Genomic DNA, 19,059 nt, shown 5'->3' with positions numbered 1-19,059 from the left:
ATCTTGGCCAACATGGTGAAATCCTGTCTCTACTTGAAATACAAAAATTAGCCAGACAGAGTGGTGCACACCTGTAATCCCAGCTACTCGGGAGGCTGAGGCAGGAGAATCGCTTGAACCTGGGAGGCAGAGGCTGCAGTGAGCCAAGATCGCACCACTATACTCCAGCCTGGCAACAGAGCGAGACTCCTCAAAAAAAAGAAAAAAAAACAAAAAAAAAAAACCTAAACAGTGGCTGCACTATTGTGGGTGCTTGCGCAGTGGGGAGAGGGCAGACAGGCTCAGGGCACAGAGAGAGGCTGAGGGGTCTATGTTGGGGACAGCCATGGAAGATCCCTCTGAGTGACGACGTCAGAGACCTCAAGGAAGTAAGGGAACAAGCCTGTGTTCGTGGAGGTAGGAAGAGCCAGCATGGGGCTTGGGATGGCCCAGGGAGAGCATGGGTCACCATGCCTGGATTTCGGTGAGGCCAGGGGGCTTGGGGTGGCCCAGGGAGAGCATGGGTCGGCGTGCCTGGATTTTGCCAGGGGGCTTGGGGTGGCCCAGGGAGAGCATGGGTCGGCGTGCCTGGATTTTGGTGAGGCCAGGGGGCTTGGGGTGGCCCAGGGAGAGCATGGGTCGGCGTGCCTGGATTTTGGTGAGACCGGGGGCTTGGGGTGGCCCAGGGAGAGCATGGGTCAGCATGCCTGGATTTCGGTGAGGCCAGGGGGCTTGGGGTGGCCCAGGGAGNTGCCTGGATTTCGGTGAGGCCAGGGGGCTTGGGGTGGCCCAGGGAGAGCATGGGTCAGCATGCCTGGATTTCGGTGAGGCCAGGGGTAACAGGGTCAGATCCTGCAGGGTTTGGGGGTGATGACAAACACTCGGGAATCATCTGGCAGAGACAGGGCCGTTGGACGTTTTTAAGTCCTGGAGTTCCTCCTCTGATTTAAGCTTTGAAAGACCCACTTAGGGGCCTGTAATCCCAGCACTTTGGGAGGCAGAGGTGGGTGGATCATTTGAGGTCAGGAGTTCCAGACCAGCCTTGTCAATATGGTGAAACCCTGCCTCTACTGAAAATACAAAAATTAGCTGGGTGTGGTGGCGGGTGCCTGTAATGCCAGCTACTTGGGAGGCTGAGGCAGGAGAATCTCTTGAACCCAGGGGGCGGAGGCTGCAGTGAGCCAAGCTTGCACCGCTGCACTCCAGCCTGGGCGACAGAGCAAGACTGCATCTCAAAACAACAACAACAAATAAATCAATATATGGGTAATCTTGTCCCCATTCTACAGATGATGAGAAAGCTGAGGCTCAGAGAGAAAGGGTAGTGACTAGCCTGAGGGTACAGAGCTTGAGTGTGCTGAACTTTGCTGGAATCCGGCTCAGATTCATTCTAAAGGCCCCACTCCCGCTGCCCTGCGGCTGTACTGGAAGGCCCGAGAGAGGAGGCGACCCTCTGAGGAGGAGACTCGGGCCCAAGATTCAGGGGCTGTCACCTTGGTGACAGTGTCAATGTTGAACGATTTTAAGTCACTGAGGCCATCACAGACACCTTTAATCCAGCGGAAACCAGCTTGGCAGGTACATGCTCTTTTTTCTTTTCAGTTTCTTTCTACCAACCTCCCCGACTGGGTTATAGGTGGCGTTCTCCGAAGCCCCCGGGAAAGCCCCTCAGGCTTACTTGGGAGTGTGGAGGTGGAGGGATGATTCGCTCACTCCAGAGGGGCAGAGAAGGGAGACTGTCCCTTGATTGGGAGGTGCTCTGAAAGGTGCTGTCTGCCGTGAGGCGGGAAGAGGAGGAACTTCCGTGCACCCCAGTGCACGCTGCTGCTCTTCCCACCTCTTTTGGGAGCATGGGCTGGAAGATGCATAAAAATTCAATCCATCCTCAAAATAAATGAAAGGAAGAAATAGATATATTTAAGAAGGAGATAACCATAGCAGTCACTTTCACTCAAAGGTAATAAAAATAAGGATCGTGAACATAAACTTGGAAATTCCAGGCTGCGCTCCCTGCTGAACATTTGCCACCAAGACAGCACGTCCTGAGGGAAGGTGCACTCTTGACACGGCCCTCTGATTAAAACCTCCAGAAGGAAAAATATGGGAGGAAAATAGTGAGTTATGGCGGGGGGAAATAAGGACCAAAACTATGACAAAAATTGAGAATACAAATTATGTTTACAAACGTTTCCCTGGCTGACAGACTGCCTGGAACAGCTCACATATCATAAGGTGGCCGCCTTCCCGGGGGTGGGGACTCCTGGATGAGCACAGAGTGTTCCGAAAGCGATGCCCCCCCTTCCCCCCTTCTCCCCCACTCCCCCCCACCCCCGGCCTCCCGGAGCTGCACTGGGGATGGCTCATTCTGAGCGTCAGCCGCCGCCTTCCTCCTCTGCAGCCATCAGACAGAAGCTGCCGCCGTGACAAGCAAATCAGACGAGACACAGCACGGCAGCTGGGCTGTCTGCAGAGGGCCATCCGGGCCTCCTTGCTAGAAACATTCATTGTAGAGGGACACACAGAACGTTTTGTCCTCTTTGCCTTGTGATATTTGTCTTCTGCAGGAAGAGAGCTCCGACCCAGGCATCTGACTGCGGCCAGTGAAATGTTCCTAATTCCCTGCTCGGCCTCGCCCTGCAACGGCCGCTCTTCGCCGGGCAGACGCTTCTCCCTGCCTGGGCACCGCCTTCCGCTGTCACTGGCGAGGCGATTCCCAAGCACTTTTTGAACTTTTCAGTCGAAAATGAGATGCCACTGCTCGCTTATCAGATTTTGCAAAAATCAAGACGATAAAGCTAAGGGAGGCTGGGCGTGGTGGTTCAGGCCTGGAGTCCCAGCCCTCTGGGAGGCTGAGGAGGGAGGATCATTTGGGTCCAGCCTGGGCAACATGGCGAAACCTGGTTCCTACAAAAATACAAAGAAATTTGCTGGGTGTGGTGGCGCATGCCTGTAGTCCCAGATGCTCAGGAAGCTGAGGTGGGAGGGTCCCTTGAGCCCTGGAGGCAGAGGCTTCAGCGAGCTGCGATGTTGCACCCCAGCCTGGGCGACAGAGAGAGTCTGTCTTAAAAAGAAAATGTCCCCACCTTGGTTTGTTATGAGTTGAATTGTGTCCCCTGGAAATACAGGTCCACGTTGCAACCCTGGTGCCTGTGAATTTGACTTTCTTTGGAAACAGGGTCCTTGCAGATGTGATTAAAGTTGAGATGTGTGTCTGCTCTCTTTATCTTATTATTTTTCTGAGACAGAGTCTTACTCTGTTGCCCAGGCTGGACGACAGTGGGGCGACCTCAGCTCACTGCAACCTCCGCCTCCCAGGTTCAAGCGATTCTCCTGCCTCAGCCTCCTGACTAGCTGGGACTACAGGCGCACGTCTGGCTAATTTTTGTATTTCTTTTTTTTTTTTAGTAGAGACAGGGTTTTACCACGTTGGCCAGGCTGGTCTCGAATTCCTAACCTGAAGTGATCTGCCCACCTCGGCCTCCCAAAGTGCTGGGATTACAGGTGTGAGCCACCCAGCCATCTGCTTTCTTTATAAGAGGAGAGACACACAGGGAGACGGAAGGCCCTGTGAGGATGGAGCCAGAGGTTGAGGGACGCAGCTGTAAGCCGAGGCGTGTCGGGTTGTGGAGGACACCTTGACGCTGAGAGAGAGGCGAACAAATCTTCCTGGGAGGCTGGAAGCAGCACAGCCATGCTGACACCTTGATCTTGGAATTCTGCCTCTAGCCCTGTGGAGCGATACACTCACTGCTTTAAGCCACCCAGTTTGTGGTACTTTGCTACAGCAACCGTAGCAAACCAAGATACTCCTTGTTTTTATTTTTATGTTTTTTGGGATGGAGTCTTGCTCTTTAGCCCAGGCTGGAGCATGGTGGCCTGATCTCGGCTCACTGCAATCTCTGCCTCCCGGGTTCAAGCAATTCTCCTGCCTCGGCCACCCCGTAGCTGGGACTACGGACGCCCACCAGCACGTCCGGCTAATTTTTGTATTTTTAGTAGAGACGGGGTTTCACCATGCTGGTCAGGCTGGTCTCCAGCTCCTGACCACAAGTGATCCGCCTGCCTGGGCCTCCCGAAGTGCTGGGATTATAGGTGTGAGCCACCGCACTGGGCTACAAAGTAATTACAAAGTAATACACTCTTTTTGGGCTTTTACTTTCATTTCTAGGATGAAACCTTGTAGCTCATTATTTGCCATATTTATTTCCATTTCCACATATTAGACCATATTTCCCAGTGTCCTTTGCAGTTAGCTACGGCCATGTGATTGAGTTCTGGCCAACAGAATAGTTCTGGCCAATAGATAAACTCACTTGCTTTTAATATTCAGGGCTGCATGACCCCAAGCCTTTGTCCTTTACATTTCTGGGGAGCCAGTCCTTTTGGGGTGTCACAGGGGTTCCTTTAGGCCCTCCCCAGATCAGCCTCCTCCCCCACTGCCCTTTCCATCCAGGGTCATCCCACTGCTGTGGCCAGAGAGTGTCTCAGCATGCGTTGGGCCCGGTCTTCACCCTGGGCCATCTGAGCTGTTCAGACCCTCCCTGTCCATATGTATTTCCTGCTCCTGTTTCTGCTTCCAGCAATAGCTCCTTAGGGTCCTGCTCATCGGAGTCATTCAACAAACACCAGGCCAGGCATGGTGGCTCACACCTGTAATCCCAGCACTTTGGGAGGCGGAGGTGGGCGGATCGCTTGTGTGATATTGTGCTGGCCTAGAGCCAGAACCGGAGCAAAACTATTTTATAAAATGCAAAACTGTTTTTAGATAAGTTGAAATGGCTGCCCCATTCTCCTTACAATAGAACGGCTAGTTTGTTCTTCAAAACTATGTAAAGCTGCTTACCTTTTCTTATCAGTAACTGCCAGAATTGCTAGCCTTTGCTTACCGGCAATTGCCAGACTAAGCAGCCCAAGGTAGTTCCATCCTGGCTCCTGTGACTTGTAATAAGTAACTAAGGTCTGTGATTTCCACCTTAACCAGATAATGTGTAAACAAATGTTCAAACGGAATGACAAAAGTCCCCTGGCCCTTGGAATGTCCAGAGACCCCCACCCTCATCTCTGCCCAGGAGGTAATTTACAGAATCCACTAGCCCTCGGAATGTCTGAAGCCTTTTCATCCCCATCCCCGCCCCTCACCCCCACTCCCAAGGTGGTTTTTCGGGTATAAAAAATCGTGGCACCCTCCTTTTGCCGCCACACGTTGGAGAGACGTGAGTCCTCTGTGGTCGCCGGCATAATAAATGACCCTGCAATCTGGCATACTTTTGTCTTGTGATAACTTTCTACGCTCCGGTCAAATACAACACTTGCAGTCAAGAGTTCAAGACCAGCCATTTTCCAATTTCCTGGCCAACATGGTGAAACCCCATCTCTACTAAAAATACAAAAATTAGCCAGAAATTGCTTGAACCCGGGAGGCAGAGTCTGTGGTGAGCCAAGATCATGCCACTGCACTTCAGCCTGTGCAACAGAGTGAGATTCTCTCTCAAACAAAACAAAACAAGAAAGCAAATGCTATGTGCCCACATTGTGTACCAGGCCCTGTGCTCTCTGCAGGGGATGCAATGGAGAATGAGACACTTCCCTGTCTTCACAGAGCTTCCATATGGCAGGGCAAAGGGATGTTAAAGCAATGTTTAGTTAGAATAGCGATGAATAAAATGTATAGGGCCCCATGGGAATGGATACAAGGTAGGTGACTATGTTTTATCATCCAGATCAGAACATTTTTGAGAATGTAAGAGGACACTATCAATAATTATGCCAGAGCAATAAGTGAGAACCAGGACAGCCTCAGGGAAGGCAGGACCTCTGGTCACCTAGGAGGAGATCAGCCTGGCCTCCCACGAACCCTGTCTGAGCAGCTCCCTCCCAGCTTTGCACCCAGCCCTGACCACGCAGCTTGGATGAGTTCTCCCAGGTTTGATTGAATCTTGTTCTTCAAAAAACCACCTTACCGCCTCCTTAGGGCCCCAGTGGACTGGAAACAAGCTCTCTGTATGTGATGAACACAGTGGTCAAGAACACGGGACGAAGCCGTGAGTCTCACATGACGCTATGCGTGGAATCACCTGGGATTCCAGGGCGGCTCTGGGCTGCCATCCTCTAACATAGTGATAGAAATGGGTGAAATCGGGGCATCTGGAATTTGGTTGATTGACTGATTGATTGAGACAGAGTCTTACTCTGTCTCCCAGGCTGGAGTGCAGTGGCACCATCTTGGCTCACTGCAACCTCTGCCTCTGGGGTTCAAGCGATTCCTGTGTCTCAGTCTCTCTAGCAGCTGGGATTACAGGCCCACACCACCACACCCAGCTAAGTTTTGTATTTTTAATGGAGACGGGGTTTCTCCATGTTGGCCGGGCTGGTCTAGAACTCCTGACCTCAGGTGATCTGCCTGCCTTGGCCTCCTAAAATGCTGGAGCTACAGGTGTGAGCCACCGCACCCAGCTGATGATCTGATCTTTTATTTTCAAAATAGCGTTTCAGAATAATGTTTTTTTTTTAAATGTCAAAAGTAAAGAATTTTTAAAAACATGTATACGTGCCAAAAAGAAAAAGCAAAAAGGAAATTCACAAAATCGAAACAGTATTCCTCTGGCGACTTATTTTCTTCATTTTTGGGAACATTTTCCAATTTCCTCCAGCTAGCATCTTTTTTTTTTTTTTTTTTTAACTTTTGAAATTTAAAATAAAATGGCAAAAGTATGCTGTGATGCTGTTTAAAATGTCAAATGGTATTTCTGGGATTATCATGCTGGGGGTCCCTGGCCCCCTCCCTGGTCCTGTGACCCTTGGCCTATGTGTCAGGCTGCTCCTTCTCAGACTCATCTCAAGATTTCTACATGTGTCTACAGCCTTTTTCTTCACATTTTAAAAACAAAGTTGTAGACTAAGCATGGTGACTCACACCTGTAACCCCAGCACTTTGGGAGGCCAAGGCAGGTGTATTGTTTGAGCTTGGGAGTTCAAGACCAGCCTGGGAAACATGGTAAAACCCTGTCTCTACAAAATTAGCTGGGCGTGGGCTGTAATCCCTGCACTTTGGGAGGCTGAGGCGGGAGGATTGAGGTCAGGAGTTCAAGACCAGCCTGACCAACATAATGAAACCCCATCCCTACTAAAAATACAGAAATTAGCCGGGTGTGGTGGCAGCCTGTGTGTTCCAGCCTGGAGGCTGAGGTGGGAGAATTGGATGAACCCGGGAGGCAGAGGTTGCAGTGAGCTGAGACCATGCCATTGCACTCCAGCCTGGGTGACACAGAGAAACTCCATCTCAAAAAAAAAAAAAAAAAAAAGAGGCTTTTCCTCTTCTACTTCCCCTACCAGATACAAGTCTTCTTGTTTAGAAAACTAATTTAAATTCTTCAAAGAAAGGAAATCCACTTTTGAGGCTAAGGCACATGTGCTGCGCTTCCCATGCGACCATTTAAATCCCCCCGGGTGGAACTTCCTTCTTACAGTGATGTGTTGATGAGAACAGTTTGCCTTTGCAGAGAGCATCCTGTGTGCCCGGCATTAGCTCCTTCAATACAGCCACGTGTTGCTTAGCGATGGGATTCTGTTGTGAGGACAGATGACGTGGCCTTTTGCTCCTGGGCTACAAAACTGCAATGCAGTTACTGTATTGCATACTTAGGCAATTGTAACACAATGGTAAGTATGTGATAGCTGAACACATCTAAGCCTAGAAAAGGTACAGTAAAAATACAGTATAAAAGATTTAAAAAATGGTATACCTGTATAGGGCACTTACTATCAATAGAGCGTGCAGGACTGGAAGTTGCTGTGGGTGAGTCAGTGAGGAGGGGTGAGTCACTGTGGGGGTTAGGATGCTACCATGCAGCACTGCAGACTGTATAAACGCTGTATACTACATTTATTAAAAGGTCATTGTGGCTGGGCACGGTGGCTCTTTGGAAGGCCCAGGTGGGCGGATCACCTGAGGTCAGGAGTTCCAGACCAGGCTGGCCATCATGGTGAAACCCCGTCTCTACTAAAAATACAAAAATTAGCCAGGTATGGATGTGTGCACCTGTAATCTGAGCTACTCGTGAGACTGAGGCAGCAGGATCTCTTGAACCCGGCAGGCGGAGGTTGCAGTGAGCCGAGATCGTACCACTGCACTCCAGCCTGGGCAACAGAGCAAGTCTCTGTCTAAAAAAAAAACAAAGTAACTGTGCTACCGTATTATGACTGCTACGACCTCACTAGGTGATAGGAATTTTTCAGCTCCACTGTAATCTTACAGAACCACTGTGCTGTGTGCAGTCCACCGTTGACGGAAGCTTTGTTCTGCTGCTCGTGACTGTTACTTAGAACATCCCTGTGAAATAGAAAGTGTTTGTTTCCCAACGTCACAGATGAAATGGGGCTGGGGTAAGTCCAGCTCCTCTCCCAGAGCCCCAGGGCAAGGAAATGACAGAATGAGAACCAAACCGAGGCCTGTCCTGTGTGGCTCCCAGCACAAGCAGGTGCTGGAGGGCCCCCAAGGCCACTCGTAGCCTAATGGGTGCTCTTGCCTGGTGCTGGGCACTGTGCCACCCATTGTGAGGGTCTGGGCTCAGCATCAGGGGGCTGTGCTTGGAACTTCGCCCAGCCCTGATCAGTGGAGAGACCTTGAGAAAGTTATTTAGCCTTTCTGGGTCTCAGCTTCGTTGTTGATACAATGGATCCAAAACCCAAGCTTTTCCCAGGGGTTATTAGGAGGATTACATGTGTTAATTCTCAGGAAAAAGGCTTAGCTCCCATCCATACTCACTAAGTGTTAGGATTATCATATTTCACTTATAGGCATATTTCTCTAATCTCCCCTGGGAAAGGCAGAAGCAATGGTTGGGGTTCCTCTGTCCCCTCAGGGTCTACTGTTCAACTGAGAGCTTGAGAATTGCTGATGTTACGTAAATAGTACATAAAATAACAAATGGGGAGTTTAAAAAGGGACAGTTGGTCACATTCTTTGTATTTTCATAAATTATTAAAATGAAGGGTGGCTGGGTGTCGTGGCTCACGCCTGTAATTCCAGCACTTTGGGAGGCCGAGGTGGACAGATCACAAGATCAGGAGATTGAGACCGTCCTAGCCAACCTGGCCATCCTGGCCAACCGTCTCTACTAAAAATACAAAAAAAATAGCCAGGTGTGGTGGCACACTCCTACGGTCCCAGCTGCTCAGGAGGCTGAGGCAGGGGAGTCGCTTGAACCCAGGTGGCAGAGGCCGCAGTGAGCGGAGATCACACCACTGCCTGGGCGACAGCAAGACTCCATCTCAAAAAAAAAAAAAAAATGAAGGGTTACAAAAATTATTTTTGCACTTATTTATTTATTTATTTATTGAGACCGAGTTTTGCTCTTGTTGCCCAGGCTGGAGTGCAATGACACAATCTCAGCTCACTGCACCCTCCACCTCCCAGGTCCAAGCGATTCTCCTGTCTCAGCTTCCCGAGTAGCTGGGATTATAGGCTCATGCCACCACACCAGGCTAATTTTTGTATTTTTAGTAGAGACAGGGCTTCATCATACTGGTCAGGCTGGTGTTGAACTCCTGACCTCAGGTGATCCACCTGCCTCGGCCTCCTAAAGTGCTGGGATTACCAGGCTGAGCCACCATGCTTGGCCAGTTTGCATATTATTTATTGGATAAGAAATTTTTTCAATACAGTCTCAATCATATAAGCTTTCCTCCCCACCCCTTTTTTCTTTTCCTTTTTCATTCCTTTTGAGACAGGGTCTCGCTCTGTTGCCCAGGCTGGAGTGCAGTGGTGTGATCTTGGCTCCCTGCAGCCTCCACCCCTGATTTAAGCCATTCTTACTCCTCTGCCGCCTGAGTAGCTGGGATTACAGGCGTGCGCCACCACACCTGGCTAATTTTTCTTTCTTTAATAGAGACGGGGTTTCACCATGTTGGCCAGGCTGATCTCAAACTCCCCACCTCAGGAGATCCACCTGCCTCGGCCTGGCAAAGTGCTGGAAATTACAGGCATGAGCCACTGCACCCTGTTCCTGCTTTTTTTTTTTTTTTTTTTTTTTTTTTTTTTTTTTTTTTTTTGAGACAGAGTCTCACTCTGACACCAGACTAGAGTGTAGTGGCATGATCTTGACTCACTGTAACCTCCACCTCCTGGGTTCAAAGGATCTCCTGCCTCAGCCTCCTGAGTAGCTGGGACTACAGGTGCGCGCCACCACGCCTGGCTAATTTTTGTATTTTTAGTAGAGATGGGGTTTCACCATGTTGGCCAGGATGGTCTTGAACTCCTGACCCTAAGTGATCTGCCCGCCTTGGCCTCCCAAAGTGCTGGGATTACAGGCATGAGTCACTGCACCCGGCCCCTTTTTTCTTTTTAAATCTGCAGTGGGTACAGACCACATCTTTGTGATTCCACCTTTAGGATCTGGGGGAGAAAAGAGGGGACTTCCAAAAATGGGGTCTTTGACCTGGAATGACCTGGAATGGCTCCCTGAGTCCATCCAGACAAATGGGTCAGTGTGCCCAGGCTGGAAGGCCACCCACCCAGAGGGGACCAGGCCTGGGCACCTGCTTTCCCAGCTGCCCTGCCCTTGTCTGACTCCATATTCCAGGCGGCCCAGAGAGGCTCTTCACTGCCCTTTGTAAAACAGCCCAGGGTGGGAAGGAGAGGCTGGGGTGCAGGTCCCAGCTCTGTGAGGGAGTCACAGGCGCACCTTCCCCGATGCATTTCTTTCTCGTCTCTGTCTTTCCATTTTTTCCTTTGCAGGCTAAGGCTGGGGCTATGCAAAAATCCTCACGTCTGAAGGAAGAAATGTGGGCAGTGGGTGGAGTTTAAGAGGCACTTTTCACCACAGTCCGTATGCTGCCCAGGGATGACCCATCGCCTTTTAAAAATGGGAGTAACTTTGTTTTTGCTAATCGGTCTACATGCTTATTGTAAAAAAATATATGAATAAAATAGGAAGGTGTACTGTAGAAGGTGAAAATCACACGCATAGGTATCACCATATTTTTAGACGGGTGGAGGGGGGAGACAGCCTTGCTATGTTATCTCCTTCTCCCTCTTCTCACTTTGCTGTCAACAAAACATCTGACCTGCAGGGGGGAGTGGCTTGGGCTTTACTGAAAACAGAGTCATGATGCTCAGACAAAAGCAGAGTTCTTATGTCTATTTTGGTTTATTTTAAGCTAAGCATAGATTTCTCTGGAAAGGACCGGAGCTGGCTATGCTCCCTGCGTGGAAAACAAGAGCTCAGCGAAGCACCTGGTTTCGTCAAGTTCCCTGACCTCCAGTCCTGCTGCTGATTCTTGATGACAAAACACATTCAGTGCCCGTGATTGATTTAGCAGAGAAGCTGCAGTGTTGCAGGATGGAGCACAGCCCGTTCTGCCTGCAGATGGATGCCTCTGCTGTGATGGTCTTCTCTTCTGAGAGAAGATCAGGTCGGTTGCCGTGGGCCAGCGCTGAGCTGGGAGACCACGTACCCGGCTGCCTTAGCTCTTCCTGGTAAAGCCTATTTATCCGAGCCCCGTATGCAGCCCCCACCCCCTTTTCTCTGCATTTCTCCTGCCTTGGGTCATATTTGCCCCCCCCCTCAGGTTTTCGTAGTTGTTCTCTTGCTCATTTTCCTGTATCTTTAATTCTGGCTGTCAAGCAGTCCAAGTTTTTGGGAGTCATCTGGTCTATCTGCACATTGTAGGACAAGGTGCCCCACTCTATTCGGGCAGATCAAGGGTTTTTCTGCTTTTTTTTTTTTGAGACAAGGTCTTGCTCGATTGCCCAGGCTGGAGTGCAGTAGTGCGATCCCAGCTCACTGCAGCCTCAAACTCCTGTGCTCAAGCGATCCTCCCACCTCAGCCTCGAGTGCTTGGTACTACAGATGCATGCCACCATGCCTGGCTAATTTAAACCATTTTTTTACTGAGGCCGGGCGTGGTGGCTCGCGCCTGTAATCCCAGCACTTTGGAGACTGAGGCAGGTGGATCACCTGAGGTTAGGAGTTCAAGACCAACCTGGCCAACATGGTGAAATTCCATCTCTACTAAAAATACAAAATTAGCTGGGCATGGTGGTAATCCCAGCTACTCAGGAGGCTAAGGCTGGATAATTGCTTATGCCCAGGAGGCAGAGTTTGCAGTGAGGCAAGATCACACCACTGCACTCCAGCCTGGGTGATAGAGTGAGACTCCATCTCCAAAAAAAAATGATTTTTGGTCAAGACTGGGTTTCTCAATGTTGCCTAGGTTGGTCGCAAACTCCTGGGCTCAAGCAATCCTCCCACCCCAGCCTCCCAAAGTGCTAGGATTACAGGCGTGAGCCACTGCGCCTGGTCTGTTCCACTCTTTTTGGATCATAGCTGGGCCTGGAACCCCCTTCGGCCCCACATGTGCAGGCTGACGTTCACGGCAGCAGCAGCCTGCTTCCGTGGTGTGTGGTCTTACAAACACTGCTGGATTCGAGTCTGAATAAGTGACCGTAAAAGACTCATGAGCTGTTGTTACCAACACCCTCCCTGCTTTCTTTTTTTCTTTCTGCATTATTTTATTTTAATTGAGATGGGGTCTTGGTCTACTGGCCAGGCTGGAGTGCAGTGGTGCAATCATGGCTCACCGAAGTTTCAAATTCCTGGGCTCAAATTTCTGCCTCAGCCTCCCAAGTAGCTGGGACTACAGGCGTAAATATATATATACAAATACACACACACACACACACACACACACACACGCACACACACACACGTATTTGTAGAGACAGGGCCTCACTTTGTTGCCCAGGCTGATCATGACCATTTTCATAGCTTGAATCAAACCAGCTTTGTGTTTTTTTCTGAGATTCCTAACACTCGTTTTTAAGATTAAAGATTAAGATTATCTTATTTAGAGGCTCTGTGGAAAATAGATGTCCTTGCTTGTGAAGAGGTGGAGACCTTGGAAATTGGAACTGCAACCCCAAGCGGCCAGCCCACGTCCTGCCACGGTCATGGAATCACCCAGGTGAGAAAGGTCAGCTCTTGAATTTCCAGCCTGCCATTACTCACAGATGCTCTCTGCCTTTCAAAAACCTAGAGCCACTTCCAAATGCTTGGCTGGGACTTGAAGAGAAACATCTGCGTCATACTGGAACAAGGTTTCTTTTAAATGCCAAGATGCCATGAAATGATTCAAGCCCATTCTTGAACCATCGGGGTGAGAGCTGGGCAGTCACAAGCCCCTTTCTGGTCTTTACATGAATCACAGAATTTTAAACTGGAAGGATCCTTAGAAATTCGCCTTTTCCAAGTTTCTCACGTTACAGATGTGGAGACTGAGGGTAGAGGAGGACGGAGGCTTTTCTGAGGTCTACAGGAATTGGTGGCAGGCTGGGGACCATCGCGTGTGTGTGTGTGTCTCCATCCTCAGTCCAGGACCTGGACCCTGAGTGGCCTCCTGGTTTGGGGTCACATCTGTTAAATGGCAGAGGGTAGCCAGGTGCGGTAACTCACACCTGTAATCCCAGTACTTTGGGAGGCCGAGGTGGGTGTATCATGAGGTCAGGAGATCAAGATCATCCTAACACGGTGAAACCCTGTCTCTACTAAAAATACAAAAAGAAAATAGCTGGGTGTGGTGGTGCGCACCTGTAGTCCCAGCTACTTGGGAGGCTGAGGTAGGAGAATCACTTGAACCTGGGAGGTGGGGGTGGCAGTGAGCCAAGATGGTGCCACGGCACTGCAGCCTGGGTGACAGAGCGATACTTGGTCTTAAAACACAACAGTAGAGGGTATGTTTTCCTCTGCTGTTTTGAGGAGAGGGTGAGTCTCATTCTGCTTTGTCAAATGGAAGTTTGGACAATGACTTCATAGTGTTCATTCATTTGGCACAGATATTGATCGAGGGCCCCCTATGGGACCTGAACTGAATCCCTGTGGGAGACTCGTCTAATATTGTCTAAGACCTCCAAGTCTGCCTGTCTGTGAACTACCATCAGAGTGACCTGATTTAGGAATTCAGGTTCTGGCTCTCTTCCTTGGTGCTGCCTACGGATGTGGCAGCCATCTCCTCCTCGGCATCATGGCCGCCCTCAGACCCCTTGTGGAGCCCAAGATCATCAAAAAAATGGTCACCTGGCCCCAGTCTGACCAGTATGTCAAAATTAGGCGCAACTGGCGGAAACCCAGCGGTATTGACAACAGGGTTCGTAGAGGGTTCAAGGGCCATCTGGTCTTGATGCCCAACATTGGTTATGGGAGCAACAAAAGAACAAAACACGTGCTGCCCAGTAGCTTCTGGAAGTTCCTGGTCCACCACGCGAAGAAGCCGGAAGTGCGGCTGTTGCGCAGCAAACCTTACGATGCTGAGGTCGCTCACAAGGTTTCTTCCAGGAACCACAAAGCCATCGTGGAAAGAGCCGCCCAGCCGGCCATCAGACTCACCAACCCCAATGTCACACTGTGCAGTGAAGAAAATGAGTAGACAGCTCATGTGGACGTTTTGTGTTTAAATAAAACTGTAAAAACTGCAAAAAAAAAAAAATGCAGATTCTGAATCCCAGTCTCCCTGTTCCCCGATTTGGGGGCCTGGAGTGGAAGCTGGGCATCCTGATTTTTAGCTTCCTGGGTGATTCTGACCACCTACTAGGTTTGGACTTCAGCGTGCTGACTATCTTCACTCAGAATTTCAGCTAAGAAAAATAGATTTCCCAAGATCATGCATGTTATAGGTAAGGCAACTGAGTCTCACACAGATTCAGTGGGCTTTTCCAGGTCACAGAGCTAGTTAGGAATGAACGGGTTTAGTGTCGTTGCTTTTCTGCAACTGTGGCTTCCTGCAAGAACTGCTGGAGCATAGCTATCTGCAGCCACCGGGGGTGGGGGCAAGGTGACAAGGCAGAGGACCAGAGTTATTTTGTTGCCTTCAGATGAGAACAGGGTCTTCCTAAGACCCTGCATCCCTGAAGCCTCTGCTGGTGACTGTGAGGAGAGTCTCTCCGCCAACACAGAGGGTGCACTGAGTTTCAACAGGCGAGTCGGCTCCGTGGGATGTAATAACCAAATGAATGTTTGGGATGATAAAGATTTAATCCTACAGCCTCTATTAAAATACTTGCTATGTGCTGGGTGAGAAAGGTCTGGGATTGTACTCTTCATTCTCATTTTGAAAGGAACGCAAATGTCAACAACATTTTGATATGGATGGCCACATTCGTCTAAGCCCCAGAAAACCATCCTGAGAGATAGGGTATCTTCCAGAGTCCAACCTGAGACTTTGGATTAATAAGTTACACAGGGGGGGCGGGCACGGTGGCTCACACCTGTAATCTCAGCACTTTGGGAGGTGGAGGTGGGTGGATCACGAGGTCAGAAGTTCGAGACTAACCTAGCCAATACGGTGAAACCCCGTCTCTACTAAAAATACCAAAATTAGCTGGGCATCGTGATGTGCACCTGTAGTCCCAGCTACTTGGGAGACTGAGGCAGGAGAATCACCTGAACCCGGGAGGTGGAGGTTGCAGTGAGCCGAGATCATGCCACTGCACTCCAGCCTGGGTGACAGAATGAGATTTTGTCTCAAAAAAAAAAAAAAAGTCACACAGAGTTGCTAGATTTCACTGCTGCTACAGAGCATTGCATGGAGAGAACATCTGTTGGGTGTTTAGGCACCTTCACAAGCTCATCTTCTCCTTCCAGGCAGGTAGAATGAGCCCACTTTTACAGCTGAGGAAACTAAACTAAGACCCAGCTAGTGAAGGGCTTAACCAAGCTCATGGAGTTAGAAAGCCACACAACCAGGATGAGAATCCAGGTGCTTCTGACACCAAAGTCCCAGTGCAGAAAGGAAATGAGCGTCTTTGCCTTGTCCCGATGCCAAAGCCCCGGCGCAGAGGGGAAATGAGCCTCTCTGCTTGTCCCCGGCTTTGCTGGTCGGCCTCCAGCGTGGCACACTAGACATCCGGTTTAGCCAAAGCAGGCACTGCATGTTACATTCGGGTTTATATTCCAACTTACACAGTTCTCTGTACGTTGTACATGAGCCAAGTTTCCTGAATTGAAAAAGAGAGTCACCCAAGCGGCTTGCCTCCACGCACAGAAATCTGGAGTTTTAGATGTCTGCACGTGAAGCTATATCAACATAAGAATAAGCTGATACCAAGAAGTGGGAAAAAATTTAAAAGGACAAAACTCTCAGAAATGAGATAGATTAAGTAAAAAAAAAAAGTATTTGATGAATTTTTTTTTCACTTGGTTTCTTTTTTTTTAGACGGAGTCTCGCTCTGTCGCCAGGCTGGTGTGCAGGGGCTCGATCTTGGCTCACTGTGACCTCCGCCTCCTGGGTTCAAGCGATTCTCCTGCCTCAGCCTCCGAGTAGCTGGGACTACAGGTGTGCGCCATCACGCCCAGCTAATTTTTGTATTTTTAGTAGAGACAGGGTTTCACCATGTTGGCCAGGCTGGTCTCGAACTCTTGACGTCGTGATCCGCGGGCCCCGGCCTCCCACAGTGCTGGGCGTGAGCCACTGTGCCCGACCTTTCACTTGGTTTCCTATGAAAAATTAAAGAGAAAATCTGATTGACACTGCGGAGGCTACTACACGAAAAAAAAAAAAGTGCTATCTTTCCTAATGTTATAAATGTTTTTTCCTGAAGCTTTTGCCGCTTTTTCAAAATCTAGAAGAAACAAGGTGGTCGATTCCTTTAATTTCAGGAGCCTGTAACAATGTTTTTGAAAAAATAAATTAAACTGACAGTTTCATTTGTAGGATTGACTTTAATAACACGCCTCTACTGAACGAATGGCGATGAACTGGGGAAAATGGAATTACGGTAACCGAGGTAACGGGGTCGGGGACTCCCCTTCCTCCGCCGCATGCTGGTGGCGCGGCGAGAACGCTCTGAGGAGGTTTGGTCTGTCGGCCACGCCGTAGGTCGCGGTGCATTCTGGGTCCTGGCAATATGGCGTCCTCCTTGATGTGCTGATGAGAGGAGTTTCACTGTAGCTCCAAACCAGAGGGCAAAGCTCCCCTGACCCAATAAGCCCACATTGTCCGTTTTTTCCGTGGTTCCGTGTCGCCCGTTTCTCAGGACTCGTTCTCAGGCAGGAGAGAGCCTCTGGGCTGAAGGCCAGGACCAGCCAGGCCGTGCGGACGTGAGGTTGAGGAACCAGGTGCGGGCGAGCACGATGGGCCGGTCCTGGCTCTGGTTGCAGCAGCTCAGGCGAGTGCGGGACCCGCAGGGCTGAGAGTGGCTAGAAGAGACCCAGGGCCCTGTGAACCCGATCCCTTGGCCGGAGACCTCAGCCCAGGCGGCCCAGTGGGCGAACCGGCACCAGCAGCGGCCTGCCTGTCCTCGGATCTGCTGAGGCGTTGGAGGCCGAGAGCAGGGTCATCGTGAGGCCTGAAGTCTCACGCTTTTGACAGCTCGGCTCGCCGCCCCTCTGGAAACGTACAGCCTCAGGAGCAGCCAGTGGCTTGGGACCTGGGGTGGTGTGTGTCTGCGGAGCTTCTTGGGCTGCCCCATTTTTCAGCGGCCCCCTCCCCGCCTCCCGCTCAAGAGTTAGAGATAAGGATCTCAGACTTTTTGCCTGAGTAAGGGTCTCCGCACTCTCTATCCCTTTCTTTTTCGATTCTCCGTTTTTCTGTTTCTTATTTCACCAATTCTGGTACACACTAGTTTTTAAGGCTGGAGGTTCTCGAGCGCTTACTGCCAAGGACTCCCCCACCCCCTCCCCCACTGATGGAGTCCGAAATGCTGCAGTCGCCTCTTCTGGGCTTGGGGGAGGAAGATGAGGCTGATCTTACAGACTGGAACCTACCTTTGGCTTTTATGAAAAAGAGGCACTGTGAGAAAATTGAAGGCTCCAAATCCTTAGCTCAGAGCTGGAGGATGAAGGATCGGGTAAGTGGATTCTGATGGCACCCCTTGAACTTGGTAGTTTCTCCAACAACGAAAGTTTACAGCCCGAAAAGTGTCCTTAGTAAAGCGCCAACATTTCCCCTAAGCCACACATTGTAAGTCAACTAGAAAGCAAAAGCCATTTCAGACTGCAGTTTTTGATTGAAAATGGGAAAGGCTGTTTTGGTTCGTCGTTATTCACTGTGCAGTGTTAATTCAGTTCCAACTAAGTTCTAATTCAGACGATAAAAGTTAAACAAATTTGAAAATACAGCATTGCGAGTATGATATGCTCTTTGGCATACTACTTAGTTCTGTTAACACTGAGATTCATGACGTGTGATATAATGCTTATACCCACATGGTTAGTCTACTTGTAAAAATATCCAGGGTGGGTGGGTGAAGTGCAGAAGTCTGATAGAGTATGTTAGGAAACGAGATCACTGGAAAATGTTCAACTAGTAACAAATTAGTGCAGTTATTTTAAAGTTACAATGAACTACATTCTAGTCTTCCAAGCAGTTTGTCCTGAAGCTAGACTTCCCTGCTTTTATGTAGTGTCCTGTTGCTGTAACTTGGAGATAGAATTTCTTTAATTGTGCAGTTAGGGTATGAGGGCTTGAGACTTGGGTGCAGATTTTAGGGTGTCCTCATGGTGCTGGAGTGTGGAGAGTGAGTCACAAGCAGCTGGTAGGAAAGAAAGCCGAATTTTGTTGAATCTTTCCTTCGTAAAATGCCATCTATTTCCTGGTCTAAAAAGCAAAAGGGTGATACTGCTTCTCATCTGTGGACACTTAAAATTTGTCTTTCAGTAAGTATTTTCTCCTTCCAGGCTGCTTTTAATGATTTGCACATTTCAGTGGTATAAAAGAGGAAGTTGGTGTTACAATGTTTGATTTCCTCTAGGCTTATGTATATGTTTATGGAATATTACTGTTTTTTAGTATATGATGTTGGACATATATAAGATTACACTGCTGGGCTGAATACGGTGGCTCATGCCTGTAATCCCAGCACTGTGGGAGGCTGAGGTGGGTGGATCACCTGAGGTCAGGAGTTTGAGATCAGCCTGGCCAACATGGTGAAACCCTGTCTCTACTAAAAATACAAAAATTAGCCAGACCTGGTGGTGGTGCCAGTAATTCCAGCTACTCGGGAAACTGAGGCTGGAGAATTGGGAGGCAGAGATTGCAATGAGCCGAGATCGTGCCATTGCACTCCAGCCAGGGAGACGGATTGAGACT

At 49.6% G+C, this 19,059-nt stretch overlaps 2 protein-coding genes across 2 annotated transcripts in view; both read left to right on the top strand.

Annotated features, from left to right (window-relative positions):
* The first annotated feature begins 13,998 nt into the window (after positions 1-13,998).
* LOC108301704 (60S ribosomal protein L32-like) lies at positions 13,999-14,400 on the top strand. The gene has a single exon (XM_037737266.1). The coding sequence runs from the start codon at positions 13,999-14,001 to the stop codon at positions 14,398-14,400; it is 402 nt and encodes a 133-aa protein (XP_037593194.1).
* A 2,452-nt stretch (positions 14,401-16,852) lies between these two features.
* RPTOR (regulatory associated protein of MTOR complex 1) overlaps positions 16,853-19,059 on the top strand; it is a 405,759-nt gene continuing 403,552 nt past the window's right edge. The window contains exon 1 of the mRNA XM_037737259.1: positions 16,853-17,818. Within this exon, the coding sequence (XP_037593187.1) occupies positions 17,657-17,818 (162 nt within the window). The 5' untranslated portion in view covers positions 16,853-17,656. The remainder of the gene's footprint in view (positions 17,819-19,059) is intronic.

Source organism: Cebus imitator, unplaced genomic scaffold (assembly GCF_001604975.1).
Source record: "Cebus imitator isolate Cc_AM_T3 unplaced genomic scaffold, Cebus_imitator-1.0 Scaffold36, whole genome shotgun sequence".
Lineage (NCBI taxonomy): Eukaryota > Metazoa > Chordata > Mammalia > Primates > Cebidae > Cebus > Cebus imitator.
Note: the sequence above shows the minus strand (reverse complement) of the source record. Positions and strands in the feature narration are given on the sequence as shown.

Excerpts from the sequence above, each read along its gene's own strand:
- LOC108301704 (XM_037737266.1), top strand. The coding sequence starts at position 13,999 with ATGGCCGCCCTCAGACCCCTTGTGGAGCCCAAGATCATCAAAAAAATG.